Source organism: Loa loa (assembly GCF_000183805.2).
Source record: "Loa loa unplaced genomic scaffold supercont3.225, whole genome shotgun sequence".
NCBI classification, from domain to species: domain Eukaryota; kingdom Metazoa; phylum Nematoda; class Chromadorea; order Rhabditida; family Onchocercidae; genus Loa; species Loa loa.
In genome coordinates this window covers 63,988-81,380 of record NW_018108405.1, presented here as the reverse complement: position 1 = coordinate 81,380, position 17,393 = coordinate 63,988, and the positions used below count along the sequence as shown (strand labels likewise).

General features: G+C 30.9%; 1 protein-coding gene across 1 annotated transcript in view; it reads right to left on the bottom strand.

Moving 5' to 3' along the window:
* Positions 1 to 6,443: 6,443 nt before the first annotated feature.
* Positions 6,444 to 17,393, bottom strand: part of LOAG_06510 (hypothetical protein) — an 11,902-nt gene continuing 952 nt past the window's right edge. Inside the window, exons 2-17 of the mRNA XM_020447159.1 lie at positions 16,832 to 16,919; positions 15,741 to 15,899; positions 14,942 to 15,388; positions 14,433 to 14,528; positions 14,028 to 14,132; positions 13,777 to 13,817; positions 13,504 to 13,585; positions 12,990 to 13,137; positions 12,687 to 12,779; positions 12,059 to 12,276; positions 11,294 to 11,471; positions 10,819 to 10,929; positions 8,331 to 8,466; positions 7,869 to 8,031; positions 7,219 to 7,416; positions 6,444 to 6,691 (exon numbers count right to left, since the gene is read on the bottom strand). Of these exons, the coding sequence (XP_020302581.1) occupies positions 6,621 to 6,691; positions 7,219 to 7,416; positions 7,869 to 8,031; positions 8,331 to 8,466; positions 10,819 to 10,929; positions 11,294 to 11,471; positions 12,059 to 12,276; positions 12,687 to 12,779; positions 12,990 to 13,137; positions 13,504 to 13,585; positions 13,777 to 13,817; positions 14,028 to 14,132; positions 14,433 to 14,528; positions 14,942 to 15,388; positions 15,741 to 15,899; positions 16,832 to 16,919 (2,334 nt within the window). The 3' untranslated portion in view covers positions 6,444 to 6,620. The remainder of the gene's footprint in view (positions 6,692 to 7,218; positions 7,417 to 7,868; positions 8,032 to 8,330; positions 8,467 to 10,818; positions 10,930 to 11,293; positions 11,472 to 12,058; positions 12,277 to 12,686; positions 12,780 to 12,989; positions 13,138 to 13,503; positions 13,586 to 13,776; positions 13,818 to 14,027; positions 14,133 to 14,432; positions 14,529 to 14,941; positions 15,389 to 15,740; positions 15,900 to 16,831; positions 16,920 to 17,393) is intronic.

Sequence of the window (17,393 nt, the reverse complement as noted above, 5' to 3'; positions counted from 1 at the left end):
AGAGAGAGAGAGAGAGAGAGAGAGGGAGAGAGGTATTTAAACGGATAATTATTGTAGTGATACGCGCAATTGACAAATGAAATGGGTTAGAAGTTAGGAAGGATTGTAGAAGTTTGGGATAATTTGTGATTATCAAGTGATCAACAGTTGATGATGATCACCGTGACGATCATCATAAGATGAGTGAGAAGGAGGAAAATAAAAGAAGAAGGTCATTTAGGTTGTAAAAAAGTTATTTCCTTCGTATGTGAGGTTTATTGGGATGTCAGGTGAAAAGGCAGGTAGTAGATTTTATTGGGATGTTAGGTGAAAAGGCAGGTAGTAGATTTTATTGGGATGTTAGGTGAAAAGGCAGGTAGTAGATTTCCAGTCATCATTGATCATAACATTGATAATGTTGATGACAATGACATTTGCTAGGAGTAACAAACAGTAAAGGATAATAATGATGTTAGCAATAATAATAATGAGGAAATTTTATGGATAAAAAATGTTGTAAGAGAGAGACAGAGAGAGAGAGAGAGAGAGAGAGAGAAGAGAGAGGTAACCGATAAAACAAAGAGAAAAATAAGAAATGAGAAAAGAAGTTAAGAAGAAAAAAATATTTGATTATTTCATGGATAGTTAACGGAAAGTTAGGATGTAAAAGGATTTCTCTCCTCATTAACCTTTAACTTTATGCATCGATACACACAAACAAATTACCTTCCAAAAGGACCAACTACTGTGCAACTACAGAAGAGATGGTTACCTGTTTGAAAAATCGGTAAACAGTTATTACTTTCCGGTCTAGCAAAAACAACGACATTATAATAATGGACTAAATAAATCACATAATTCATATTTCAAACCAATCTTATAGACTATCTTTTCATATATAAGCGAAAATTTCCGTTTCCGGAAATTATTTTAGCTTTTGTTGTACAGGAATTGCTTCCATTCTTTTTTTCAATGTTCATCGGTATTCCTTTTCTTTTTCCTAATATTTAGGTTAGTAAATAAAAATGTTCAAAATTATGACCGTAAATAAAAGCCAAAATTTTGAGCCTAAATTCATGGAAAGCAAAAAATTTCAAACCATTTCAAGCTTATCAATTTTTTTTTTTCATAAGCATATTTATGAAATAAAAGATGAAAAATTTTAAATTAAAAAAAAAATTAAAAAATAAAAAAAAAACTCAAAGATTTTATCCCAAATGAAGAATTTTCATTGCAAATTAACAATTTCAAATGAACAGTTAGACATATTAAATGATAATTAAAAGAGGCAAAAAAAAAACAAAATTAAAAATAATACAATTTACAAATGTCATTAAAATTTTTGTTCAATCAACTAAACTAAAAAAAAAACAATAAAAAAAATGAACGGACAGGCATATGTAATTAATAATTGCAATTAAAATTAATTAATTAAACAAGAGAATTTAAATTAAGGTTTAGGTAGAAAGATGGATGGGTAAATTTGGAAGGCAAGTTTGCTAGGTAATCGAAAATTGAAAATGTTGTTCATTAATTTCATCAATTTAAACCAGTTCTAACTACAGCAATGATATGAAGAAGAAGTTCATTTTTCAACGAAGAGCAACAGCAAATTGTTTTTTTTTAAATTTTTAATTAACATTTCAAAATGATTAATGTTAACATTCCAGGATGAATTAAAATTCAAAAAATTAATGTCAATAGCATTTTGTTGAAATTTTTATTTTTCCAAAATTTCCTAAATAATTCAATTGTTTTTTTTAAAAAAAAATTACAACATATAAATGATATTAAGTTACTATCTATATTTAGGAAATTAAAATTAATTGAATTGCTCATTTATTTGCTTAATTAATTTATAACTTATTGATTTAAATGAATTTCTTTTTTTTTTAAGCTCAAAAAACTGTTGTCTTCCCTCCTCCCTGAGAGAAGTTATATGGAAAAGTGAGTTATTAAGCAATATCAATTAAAAGTTTAGCATAATGATATCTCTTAGTTGACTGATTGATTGATTGAAAAGGTATAATTATAAAATGATTTATGCAAATTACAGAAAGACGAAGAAGAAGAAGGGAGAAGAAGAGGGAAAGAAAATGGTAATCAAATATCGAATCATTGATAGTTTATGATTGTATATTTGATACCATAATAATATGAAATAAATGCACATCCTATCAGAAGCATGAATTGATAAAATTTAATTTAAATGCCATAAATGGATTAATCGATAAAGTACCGTAGGAAAGGGACAAAGCATTGTGATAAATTTCAAAAATTTATTTAGCATAATCATTTTCTCATTTAAAATTTCATTAAAATTTGTTCATAAAACTTAATATCATTTAGCGGAAGATTGATTTATGATTGATTTATATAAGATTGATTTATGCAAATGATAGGAATGAGAAGAGGGAAAAAAAGTGGTAATTGGAAAATTTTGAATTTGAAAAATTATAAATTTTGAATTTGAAAAATTTCAATGTTGATTGGTGCAGTTTTAATAGCAATGATTAAAAGTTAGTGATTAAAAAGATAGTAATTAGGTAATAATTAATTGTGTACAAATGTAATATTAAGCATATTTTCATAATATGATCAAAAAATTTTGCATTTTCCAGTAATTAAATTTTGAACTAAAATTCGGAATTTTATTTTAAAATATTCCCATTTCAATTTTATTATTTAATTTTTTTCAATTTTTAATTTCCGTACAGGTTGTTGTATACTGCGAATGAGTGAAATTGTGTGGCTAAGGGAGAAATTCGAACAAATGTTGTAGTTTCTTTCATCTCTATACTGTAGCACTTACTGTAAATGCTTATCGTAGCTAATCATATCCACTCACCTAATGCTTACTACAACTGCTATAATTATCGTAACCAATTGCCGAGTACTTACTGCATGCATTGTAAAACCCATTCAGTTGAAAACTTGCATCCAATTGTATGTATATAAATCATTTATTTAATTAAGCATATTTGAAATTAAAAAGAAAATTGATCAGTACAGTGACGAAAATATCCCATTGTGAGGGAAAAATTCAAACTTAACAACCAAATGAATAAATATGGTTGCATGGCGAAATAATATAATATCGGAAATGAAAGAACGAATTTCGGTAAATTTCGAAAAGAAATTAAACAATTAATTTTTTCTTTTATATAAAGAAATTGTTCCAGCAAAAAATACATGACTTTTATTATCAATAATTTTTAGAAATTAGAAAAAATTTAAAGAGTTAAAATTTCATATATTATTAGTTTCACTAATTATATCTTTGAAGACATTACCATTATGAATTCTTATTACAAACCTTCTTTAATTGACCAAATGTAATAATTTAAGTAATTAAGTAAAGGATAGAAGTATGGTATGGAATTTATATTTTAATGCAAATTACTCGAAATAATTACACCCTCCTCATATTTTTGAACAATTTAACATTTCCCCCTTTATAATTGATATTTCCACAGGTAATAAATGATACTGGACAATATTATAAACTATTTTTTTTTTTTTACTAAATGATATATGATTATTTTTGTTTTTGTTCTTGTTTTTTTTTTCTTTTCGGCATACTTTTCTTTCGGAAGATACCATCATTCAATCGGTCTGTTGAAGAGAGTGGACAGTAAAAAGTGATCCTTTGATTACCGTAACCTTCAAAATATCTTATGGATGAATAAATTATTTCATCAATAAAACCATCTGATTAGTTCAGTTTTGATCATGTCAATAAGTTACATTTTTGTTGCAGTTTTTTCTTTTTTGAAATTTTCAAAAAATCAAAAGCTCAACTATATCTTGCCACATTAATTATTCATTACAATCTTTACAAAGAAAAAAAAGACTCGATTTTAATTATTACATTTCATTATTACATTTTTTTTTTCTAATTATTGACACTAAATTTGATTTTGAACTATTTAAGTGACAAATTAATCATACCCATCATACCATTTCAGTATCAATTAAAATAAACATCGCATTCAACCATAACAAACTTCGCCATTATGAAATTTAATTTTTCAAAATTAAATAATTTAAGTTAGAAATTGAGAAAAGTGAAGAATGGGAATATCATTTATGTATCATTTCGGATAAAAATCATTTTAAATTTAAACATAAAGAGTTTTTTTTTTCTAAATTGGAGTAACGGAAAACTGTTGTGCTTATTTATTTGAGATTATTTTTAATGGTATTCGAAGTTCGTTTTTTCTTTCAATTTTATCAAATTATTAATTAAACGAAATTTCTTTTCAATCGTCAATCATATATATTCCGAAAAATGAAAAAAAAAAAAAACACAAAAGATTCAACTAGCAGTAGATGAAGATGAGGTATTATAGAAAATGTGACTTTATTATTAATGTACTATTCTGAACTCAACAAGTTTGTAATAATTCCCTAAAAGGAAACCTGAATACTGATAATGTTACACTTTGGATGTGACAGGAGAATGTTATGGTTGATAACTGTATATCGCTTTTAAATCTAGCATTACCAAATCTCACAACGATAAAACAAGATCATCATTTGTTTAGATATTTTAATTTATCTTAAAATCAAAAATGCATCATCGCATAATTTCATTGTAAGTTGTTACTATATAAGAATTCATGACATTATGTGATAATCGAGGATCCAAATATTTGAAAATAGTCGATGTTTCAGAAATAAAACATTGCATAACACCCGTACCTCTTTACTCACTATCATTTCAGTTTTCCATCCTCAATTTCGATAATTCACAAGCGTTGAAAATTTCTCACCAATCTTTTTATAGCTATTGCAGCTACCTTCAAATTCTAATATATTCCTGGTAAACAAAAAAAAAAGAAAAAAAAACTGATAGTGAAAATTTGGATATGACCGATCATGATGAAGATTGATGATTGGGTCAATAAGACCCTCACAAAATCCTCCCATTCCGAAAACTTATTTGTCCCGCCGCAACAGATGCATTTCGCCATATGTTTCATGACAATTCAATGTCATCCTTACTCATCTGAAAAAACACCGCATACCAGAAATATGCAGGGGATTTCGATGTGATTACACGGCTTTCATTTAAAATCTCCAAAAAGTACGAACAAAATATCCGCTCAACTTCGTCAATGTTAAAATAAAAAAATTGCGCATTCCGGATTTCGGTTTTTATTTTTCTAAAATATAATTCTTTTTCCTTCTGTAGTGTGACAATTTAAAAATAACAGCAGTTATTAACATATTGCAAAAGATTGAAATATAACCTGATTCACAAACAGGAAAAAAATGCCGAAATAAAATAGACATAAAAACAAAATCGTTTTATCGGTAACAATGAAACAATCGAGAGATTGATGATAAAGGTAAGGAACTTTCGAGGCATTTGTTTTCTGGAAAAAATTTTGAAAAAAGAAAACAATTGAAATCTCATGAACAAGTACTAACAGTGAATAATGAAAATTAAGTTGAAAAACAAAAATAAAATACAAATGAAACAGAATGTGGAAAAAACACAAATTTCCAGCTGTTACAAGTCCTAAATTTTTTACCAGCTTATCCGTGACAAGGATGAAAGTTGTAGGGTAGCTTCGAAGTCTGTCGAAAATTTCTAAAAACTCCACATAAATTACTAACCTTTTACGATGAGACAAATAATTTAAATGTCTTCATTCCTTCGTTTCTCGACAATCATCCAATCAAAAAAATGAACTTGTAAGCAGTTGGATAAATACAGGATTTATAGAGCATCTATGCAAAGCAAGAAAACACTGCCACTTGCTACATAGTTTGAAAAAAAAAAAACGAGCTAACTGAATCATCGGTGAATTCAAAACCAATTTCAAATTCAAAACTGAATTCAAAAACCAGTGATTTTATGGCTGGCACGGTAAATCATTTTTAAAAGAATTTTTAAACGAATCATCTCTCACATGCAATAATTCCACCCTTACGTTTCTTAGACTAATAATGCTAGCTGATACCTGAATGACACGCATCTATGTAAATATTCCATGACAAGAAGATGCAAAGTGATAAAATAGTATAAGTGATAAAATAGTCCAAATCAAACTGGGGAAAATCGGCATAAAAAGTAGCAAATGTCATGTAAAACCAGTACAACAAGAAAAACAAATAAGATGAAGTACAAAGAAAATATCTTATGAATTCAATCGACAACACATAAGGAATGTTGTTTAGTTAGTAGATATAATAAAATTAAGCATTGAAAATTGACAAATCACATGAGTCAGAAATTTGCATCTTCACATTAACACCATCAGATCCATTTAAAAGGTTTTCTCTTCTATGCTATAGAAGATTGACAACTTGACATTTGGCATACCGTTAAAAAATTTCTAAAACTCAAAATAAATTCCAGCTGAGGTTGTCGAAATCTTGTTAGTGAAAAGTTAGTTTGCAACTTTTTCCTTATTTGATTAAAAGAACCACGAAGCAGTCAAAATTTGCATGATGTTTCTATGCAGTTAAAACTTTCGTTGTTTTTCATTTGAAAACAATAATAAAAGTTATTCGCAAAAAACAAAATTAATCGTAAGAGTGACTTATAGACAAAATGAAGTGGCTAACTATTTATAACAGTGCAGCACTAAAACTGCACCTTACTGACATTAATCCAAAACTATAGCCATTCAAAACTTATCCTTATCGATTGCTTCCAACTGATCCATATCAGTTGCATCTAACGATTCAATCGCCACGCCTGTAATAGATTTACCGGAAAATAAAAAAAAAAAAAAAGAAAAATAAACATAAAAAAAAAATAAAAAAAAGAAAATAAACATTTTAATCACTCAATACTGTTAAAAAAAGTTTCAAATGCCTTACAGCGCGCTACAGGATATGAAAATAATAACAAAAACTGAAAGCAAACTTAAAAGAAATATAAAAAAGGATGAATATAAAAGAATGAATATAAAAATGAAATAGAAAATTACTGCCCACAAACCGATCAATAAAATAAAATTAATCTAATAAATCACAGGTTGAACAAGTTGTTCCCAGGTCCATAATTCTAGATGCTCATTTTCCAAAAAAATTTGCATGCTTCCTGTACGAGACATAAATTCACGCCTTTGAAATCGCCAAGAAACAAACGCTTACTAACAGTCTGAATATTTATGCCAATAAATTGAACTTTTGATTGGAATTATTAGCTTCAAATCAATTAAAAACGATAACAGCATACCATGATGGTCGTGGAAAAATAAAGATCTGAAAATGAGTTACCAAAGTAGTCGCCAATTCGTTGAATAACACTTAGTGAGAAGTCATCAGAAACCAAATTGATCGCGATCCCTGCTTTCCCAAATCTCCCTGTCCTGCCAATTCGATGGATATAGGTTTCGTAGTCTGGCTGCGGATTGTCCACATAAGTTACCGGTGGATCGTAGTTTATAACTACTGATACTTGTGAAACATCAATACCTGAAATAAAGCAAAAAAAGAAAAAACTAAAAGATTAAGCTATTCTTGCTAAAGCTAGAATTCCCTGTAATGTTGAATCTAAGCTCAAAGTATGTACAAGAAATGGTTTTGTGTTTTAAACAACTAAAAGTATCATCTTATTAATATTCCCTAAGTTCATTGAAAAGCAATTATTAGAATGCAAAGATCTTTTTCTGCCAGGTTTCTCACTATTAGATATTGATATTTGACAAAGTTTGGTAAACAACAGGATAGCTCAGAGGTGTTTTTATTCTACATTTCATTAAGTTAAAAAGTTAGAGACATTAAAACTATCTTATTTTCATTTATAAAGATACTGAGGCAATTCCTTTAATTCAGCATGCAAGTTAAATAGTTTACTAAACTAATAAACGCATACTGAGTCGTCCCGACTAGAAATCATAAAAAATAAATCAGAAATAAAGAAATACCTCGTGCACATACATTCGTTGTGATAAGCACTTTGTAAACGCTGTCCTTGAACTGCTGAATAGTCCTAGCTCGATCTTCAATTGTCATTTCACCGTGCAGAACTGTAACATCATGACCTCGTTGACCCATCCGGGCAGCTAACCATTCAGCTGATTTACGCGTCTAAAAAATTCGAAAATTTCAAACTCAGTGCACATAGATCACTTGTTGTTCGTCCACTGTCTTTAAAAAGTCTCAGCGTGGCAAATAAAATCAATTCAATAATTTATAGCCCTATTTTTTACCGCCCTTCCACTCCGTTCTTTTCTATCTTTAATCTTCATCCTTTAACCTTAATGACATATATTCCTAGTAGATTTTTTCGACCTGCGAAGCTTTTGTGGATTCAACGATGCGATTATTCCTGACAGGAAATACAAAATTGATAAATTTAAAACGATGAACAGCTCTAAATAACTTACGTAACAAAAAATTATGGCTGAAGCAATCGTTAAACCTCCGTATAAATTCATCACGGCTTCGTACTTCTCCTCTCTGTTAGCACATTTCACATAATACTGCTTGATGTTTTTCAATGTTTGTTCATCTCTTCGTAAACTGAAAGAAATTCCTAATAATTTCTTCCTCACCGATTCATCTTTGATAAAAAAGTAAAGAAGAGTAAGGAAGATAAAGGAAGATAAAAGATAACAAGATAACTTCTTCAGAAAAACACCTGATAAGCAACAATATACGTCTTCGCTGTAGTAATTTCCTGTCTTTAAAATCAAAGTACAAAAAAAAAGTTTTATTTGACTAGAATGAGTCGACCCAGAAAAAAATATTTAACATCTTTCAAATCATTTTACCGCTCATATCCTTAAGAAAGACAATTTCAATGCAAAAGCATTTTTTTTTCGGTTAAGTGCGAGACAGATACTGTTAAGACTTGCATAAGCAAAGAGAGCTGCACTGAAGTAGTGGGTAGAGTGACGTTCCCATAGTATAAACAAGTAATAGAAAATATCAATTAGGGTAGTTTGCAGAAAATGGAGAATCAACAAATTCTTCTAAGAGAAAATAAAGAAACAATGGTAGCATTTCGCAGTGCTCAGTGTATTACTATAGATGAAGAAAAAAAGGATCTGACATAAACATGTATTATAGATATTACAAGCATGTATTACATAAGTAAGATTATATACGAGTGGAAGCACTGATAAGGTATTTCACTCATATATGATCACTTCATGGCACTGATAGATGCCATGAAGTGTCGCTGTTGTGTCAATTTCCAGTTATTTTTTTTTTTTTTTTCTAAAACCATTTCTCCAAATGATCATGTAGAAGTATTACTAGATAGCTAATCAGTGCAAGTAGATAAAACAAAGCTTTTGCTAATCCAAAATGTCGCTTTCATGTCATATGTTGGTTTCTGTTATCCATCCTTAAAACTCATAGCCTGGGCGAGTTTCAGATTACCAAATGAAGACCATAAAATAATCAGAAATAATGAATCATCCTTCGTATAACATAAACATCATTATTTAATTGATTCAGTTATCACTAATGAAATAGCCTCGTAAAACGGTCCACAATAGCGAAATTTTTTCCCAATTAATTTTGTCATATTATATTGAAATTCTTCATTAACTAAGAATATCTCAGAAAAACTCTCACATTCCACTTAATTTTTATTAATACCGAGAAGTGTGAGAAACCTGACACCATCAAATAGACCAAAAAGCATTTATACTTTTCTGAACAGATGTTACCAATAGCACCTGAGCTTTCTCTACCTTCCAAAATAAACATGAACGGTCAACGACCAGATGAATGGTATTTCCATTGCAGCCACCTACTGTGATCTGAACTTTTCGGTTATTATTTGCACTGGAAAAGGTGTCTTGCATATAAGGGGTCGACGATAAGTGTTAAGGGAATTTGCAAATCTCAATACAAAATACAGAACAATAGTACAGCTAACTTTTGACAGACCATAAAGCAAGAATCAAAACTGAATTACCAAATGCTTCAAATTTAATTTAAAAAAAAATCAACATAAAAAGAGACAACTATTAGATTCCACCTAAGTAACAGCTATTCACCCTATTCAACGTCATCAATTCAAACTGATTACGGTTTATTTTAAACATAGCAGATTGTCATTCACTGCAAACCATGACAGCACCACAACAAAACCAGTAGCAAACACTGATATTTGATAATGATTTTTGGTGGTGTAACTTTTCGGATCTACTCACTATACAACAATCCCAAAAATACAGTCTAAATCCAAGTTCATTTATGCCAAGAAGTGCAGAGTTTTAATATTTGGCCTCGGAGAGAAAAAGCGTCAAAAATATTCCTCCAGATAAACAATCTTTGCTCTTATGATGAAAAAATATCGAAATTAATATTTTCTTATTTGCTATTGCACTTAGCTCTTCCCAATCACCTCTTTCTAACGGAAATATGATAACAGACATATAATTTGCATCACAAAGCCAGGAAACTATTGCGTAACGCGTAGTGAATTTGCTCGCCACCACTGACAATCAAATAGTGATTATTCTATCTTATCTCACCTCCTATCCTCTTTCATGAAATTAAGCGCCTGACCTATTTTACTCGTTACTATACTTATTATCTGAGAGGCGAGTGGAGGAGTTTTGGGGAAAGAAAAGATAAAAATCAAAAATGTTAATCGAACAATCTGAAAGATGAAAATCTGGTGAAAATGAAATCAAATACAGAAAATTAGAAATTAAATTATGCAGCTATATCAAGCTCATATCTACCGCATGTATATATTTTTACTTAAAGCATTAGCAGTCTACTAGCCCAAAAAATGCCCTTTATTTCCTCCTATAGGCCTGCTCCCATCGTTTTCATCCACTCTTCCACAATTGTCTCATACTGTAACAAGAGCTACAAAACTTGCAAGAAAATTTAGCAGTAAAACATTACGTTATGTTGACGGCATCTTTGATAATTGAATCTGCAAATGATCGAACATTTTCATCATATGTAGCACTGAACAGCAAACTTTGATATTTTGCTCCTGATTTTTCTAATTCACTAAAATAAACTTGAAAAAATATACATATCCCATCAAGAAATTATGAATAAAAACAGGATAGGAAAACAAGTTTGAGATTTTTTTAAAAATAGCTAAAATAAGCTATTATAAATGTGAAATTAAAATTATCTGGGCTTCCAACCCTACTCAAGGTATTACCATGATCAATATCCAAACAGCCATCCCAGATTTACCACCCCAAGCCTGAGCCCATTCCACTATAATGAATATTCAACTTGCTAGATCGCAATTCACAATTTAAATAGAAAAATTTTTTCATCTTAGGTGTCATCCAAATGTATTATCATCTTTCAGAAAATGAATCTAGTTTAATTTAAATTTCCAAAAAATAAACGAACATACTTATGCAGTCGAATGCTTTGATCCTGATGCCCTTGCTGTGAGATCATAACGTCAGCCTCATCTAACACCAAGCAAATTATTTTCGAGGGGTCGATCACTTTGAGTTTTGTCACCCAATCCAACATTTTACCTGGTGTACCAATTATAATCTGTTCCTCGATTTTTTCACCACGAGACACTGGAAAGATAATGAAAGGAAATTTTCGTCCTCAAATTCCCGTTCCCAACAGCAGAACATATTCACTATTCATTTGCTGACATTTCGAGATTCAATAAATTAACAAACATTATTACTAAAAGATTCAACACCGATCAAATGACACTAAATATCTGAAATCTAAACCAAGAGTCTGCCTTTATGCAATACGCATTTTCAAAGAAAAATTTATGACATGCTTTACAACATTTTTCAACATCACTCCTATCTTCACCTTCCAAAATTTCTCGATTAAAAAATACGGAGAAAAAAAACATTTTCTGGGGAAAATTAAGGACCAAAGAACGTCACAGATAAATAATGGGATAGGAATGAAATAAGTGGAAAGTGGTCAGATTTTCATTTTATGATCTGGAAAATACCAAAACATAAACTGTTTCTCTTCATTTTTTTTTTTCGCTTCAGCTTCTAACAGCAAGGAAACACCAAAATAACTTCCATGTGCATTGTACATAGAAATGTAGTAGATCTTTATAAAATAATTTTGAAATATCGTTGAATCGTTGGAATATATTTTTATGTGAAACGCATTTACGATAAGAACTTACTTCGTTCACCCTTAATTGCATAGCGAATTTCGATTTCCGGCAAAAACTCGCTCATTTTCTTAACCACTTGGCCGATCTGCATAGCGAGTTCATAAGTAGGTGCGAGACACAAACACTGAGGCCATTTATTTGATGGAACAACACGCGAGAGCATTGTAAGCACAAAGGTTGCTGTTTTACCCGTACCACTTTGTGCTTGAGCAATCAAATTCATTGGTCTTGAAAAGCATTTGGAGTTTTCGACAATTAAAAAAACAAAAAGGAGAGCAATTATTAAAATCGACACAACTCACAATGCGTAAATCATGCAACCATATCCTAAGACAATTAGATTTATTTAATTAGCACACCTACAACACAAAATATCTAGGTATCATAGCCAGATATGTTTTCTACAGACACCTTACTTTTACTTATATATTTTTCAATAATCAGTATTTTTTTTAATTTTAATATAGTTGAAATTAGTTCAACAAAAAGATCAAACGAAAGCATCGTCATAAACGCCATATTTAATTGTGTCATTCAGCTGATCAGCTGCAAAGGATTGGTGTAGTTATCCTTTATTCTCTCTGGATTTAAATCAAAAAGAAAAAAAAAGATTAAAAAAGTACAAATAGTCACATACGGTTCAACTAAAAGTAGAGGCAACGCTGCTTCTTGAATTTTTGATGGCATATAAAAGCTCATTTTGTCTAAAGCCTTCAGAAGTTCATCTTTCCTGTAAGTGTAGGAAATTTTAATATATTAATGGAATTCGATCAAAATTAAGGATTTAACCAAATTCGATAAAAAAGCACCTTGACCGTCATCACGGTTAAAACTGCTGATAAAATGAGACATAAGAGCGTATTTGAACTTCAAACAAGATTTGATATTTAACTGATCATATTCGCAGAATTATTTGCCACAGTTTTAAATAAAAGCTAACAGGCGCAAACTCTGGAATGAAGTAACGGAGTAGAGTGGTGAATTCGGATCACTTCGAGCTTGTGAAATTTCTAAACTACCATTTTGGAGATTTTCCAGCTTTTTATGCAATATTTTGTTCAACAACGATATTTCTTCATTTGGCATTGCTGAAAAACTAAACTGTAAACATGACTATAAATGTCCAGAAACTTGGCCATCATTGCATGTATCTCATTGTAGTACCTGAGATTTCTCATGATTTTATTGAAATTAATTTTTATAGGTGCATGAATTATTAGCTTTCATCATTATTTATCACTAAAATCGACTGGAACACTTAGTGCGGCTCATTTCTAAATGGTAGCGCGACTTTACGTTAAGCATTCCCGAAATGATTTCTTTTCTCAGACCCGTTCAACTCAATCTATCCGTAGGATAAGTTGAAGGTGGCAACCAAAATGTTTCTGTATTTCATTCTGTCGCATACTGAAAAGATGTAATTATTCCTTTTTAACGAGTATATGCAAACTCACGCTTTTCATACTCATCTTTCGGGAAGGATCCATTAGCACCATGCTGTGTAGTTTCCTGATCAACATTCATCACTGCATTGTGCTAAATACTTTGATATTTCAAAACTTTGCAGGAGTTCCAGAAATTACAAAAATACTTTAAAATGGAGATTAATGAGCAGTAAAGGAATGACAAAAAACCGATAGCATTCAATCAATGCTGTTAATATCTTAGCATCTTTCTGAACTACCAAAACAGCATTTACTGGATTACAGTGAAAAAAAAAATAGTACCTGTGACGGGGAAGTGGAAAAAGGTGGTACAGCATCACGACCTGAAAAAAAAAAATTTCCTCTTACACTCTTATATCTCTTTACCTCATATAGTTTAGATTTATCAAAAATCAACGCAAACAAAAAAAAACAAAAGATTCAAAACTACAGAATATATATAAGCTATGGATAACGCTACTGAAAGGGTGAGAAATTTTATCAACGCCATTACTAGCTGTTCAAAAAAAAACTTGATGCAGAATTATTTTTACTTCTTTCACTTTGTTTATCAGCGCAAAAACCTCGCCCATATAGCGGTCGACCACTGGTTGGAGGTATGAAACCACCGAACTTGGAAGTTGTGTTGTTTACTGGACCTGAAAAAGTTACGATAAATAAATGTTAACATTAAGAGGGAAGGGAGAAAGGGGGGGGGGGAAAAAACCAAAGTATGAGACAGTGGAATTATGCGTCATAATACTTAATGGTACGCTCTATGTTTTTTTCGGTTTACATTTAAAAGAAATAATATCAAAATGAAGCAAGTTGATCATAGATGCAGTCAAACGAGAAGCTACTTACACAAAACTAACATAATTTCGATGGAACTTGAAAAGTTTCAATAAAAAAGTGGTCATGATACTTGTTCTACAATAATTTATAAAGAAATAAAGTACTCGTTGCAATCTGAATAGGAACGAATGGAGATGAACGACAAGCAGCTTGTTTCCAAAAATTTTTCTCACGTTCTTCCAAGGATAACGTATGCGTGGCTGAAAAGTGAATAGTGATGGATTATTCCACATCAATTTAATTTAAACGAAAAAAGAAACAACTCTAACTAATTGAAAGAATTGCCATCATTGATTCTACGGTTACGAATACACAAAACGGTCTCCTAAATAATGGAAAACAAACAGACTGACGTTTCAAAATATGAAATTAAACTTTGTGTTTGGAACTATATCGTTCTACATGAAACCTACTTAACTCTCTAATGGATGGATTTTAAAGTAAAACGTGAAGTGCCAAAGAATTTGATGTGGATCAAAATGATACGCCTAATTTATTAATATCAAGAAGTAAATGATGCATGTATGATAATTTGTCAGTAATTTCAGTAATTCATTTCATATATGAATACCATCTCATACAGAAGTTTGAAAGCGATCAAAATGTTTTTCACCTGCTGAATTTTCAGCCTGGAAGGGCTGCTGCATCCGAACGTTCCCAGCATTATCACTCAAGTTCTTTGGGAACGGTGGAACTACTGAGAAAAAACTACTTTTTGTTTCCAAATTTTTTTGTTCGAACTCTGAATCTCCTTCACCTTCCGGTCTATTCCGTCTGTTTATCCATCGTTCATTACTATCATTATTACCATTGAATTGTGGCGGAATAGAACAATTTGACAAATTAGCAACACCAGCTCGTGGAACGAACTGATCCCTGCTGGTTGACTCATTCAAATTTTCTACAAGCAGATTTCGTCTAGAAAAACTGCTTCCTGCATCAAATGTTGCTGGATTACTTGCTCGGAATCGAAAACTTCCATCACTACCCGATGGATCAACCGGTTTAGTTGACCGAAGTCCACCACCAAATGTACTTCCAAATCCTCGCCGAGCTAAACCTTAAAACAAGAGGAATTGATAGCGTCAGTTGAAAGCACTGAGACAAGCTATCGATCATAATTTGAACTGGTGAAGAAATTGAAAATATAACTGAAGTTTCAACTTAGATCTGAATTGATACGCAATAACTGAGGATATAATTTTTGGGAATTTGATGCAGGCCGGAAAAAGTGGATTTAGAAGTAAGCTCGGAAAATTTAAGTTGAAAGTGTAGTTGAGAAAAGCGGATTCAGCTTAATCAATATGATAAATTGAAGATTGCCGAATAGCTTTAAACTATGTCAATCTATAAAAATATTAGTTGCTTCGAATGATTAACCTTATATTTCTTACCAGAAGAAATAAACCTACTTCCGGGTGAATTCCTTGAACCCGGATTAAACGGCACTCCTCGATTACGGCTACTATAACTGCCATCAACGACTCTTCCATGACTGATGCTCCCGTCGTGTGGACCACTTCGCAAGTTCAAATCACCACCAAATACACTTTCATCAAATGCTTTTGGTGCTGCAATATATTCGAATGAGATATTCGTCGTACTTAAAACACTGACTCAAAAAAATCACAATATAAAAAAGGCTAGATGAGAAATCTAAAAATAAAAAAAAATAATTCGCAAGACTAATGTCGGTTATGCTGATAGCTACCTGATTATTAGTGATAAAATTCAATGTAAGAAGTCATTTAATACCAAATTTCAATAATCGATGATGAACTTTTTGCAACCTGCAGTGATTCGAATTCTTGTCCAAGTGATATTTTTTTTAATGGGCAAGATAAAAACATGCTGACAGAGAAGTCAGTAGTGAGAAGCCAATGTACTTTTTATAAAACCCATTAAAATCAGCAATTATGTAACTTCCAAAAGCAATATGAAGAATGGTAGGGAAAATGGCGATTAACAAAAGTAAGATGAAGAGAGGGATCAATGAAGAGAACATATCAGTAAAAAAAAGTAAGAGAAAAGGAGGTGACAGGGTAAGGAAGAAGAAAACATTTATAGAAATCAAAGCAGCATATATCTTGAATGCAGCAACTGTAAATACAGTAAGAAACAGTCAAACAAATATAAGCATATAAAAACATACAGAAAGCTGGCTTTATAATCAACACCGTCTTAAATTTTTCCTGGCTTAATTTCATTATTTGTAAACTACTATACCGCAGTGGCAACCATTACTACCAGCACGTCAGCAATGCTTTATGTATTTTTTTTCTCCAACAATGCTATCATTTTTTAAGGCCCATTAATTGGAAAACGGAGGTATTCCTCCCCAACCATGATGTTGTACCAATTAACAGACCTTAAAAAAACCTGGGTCGTAAAAACCTCTTGACTGTTTAAAGAAAAACTTTATGGCATAATAAAGATTTTAATGTCTTTTTTAAGAAAAAACACATCTATTAACATAGAATGAGAAATTCCTCTCAAATAATACCTGAAAACCCGCCAAATGACTGTTGTTGCTCATTGCTGTTGTCACCGTTGCCTACCTCAGATTTATCATCCAGTGATAAAGCTTCTGTCTAAAACAAATATGTAAAATTTGGTGACCTATCACATGTATAATGATGCTTTGTTAACTCTCTCAACTAAAATTACAAAGGATACTGAAGTATTTACTAACGACACATTATAATGCTTATTGATATTTGTACACGACACCAAGGCATTTCTATAATTACTTCTGATTCCTGAATTGGTCCTTTACGCTTAGATATATTTAGTACTTCGATCCCATATTCCATTATAAAACATATTGGATATTTAATATCCAATATTTTAACTGCTTATATGAGCTTCCTCCCCATTAAAATTAAACTTAGCAACCTAAATTATCAAAAAAAAATAAAGAAAAAGAAAAAAGGACACAAGTGCTTTGCTACAGATAAATTTCTCAAGTGCGATGAGCATATTAATGAGGCAAATGTGCCAAAATAACTATATATATCAAATGTATATCTTAAACATTTATGTATATATATATATATATATATATA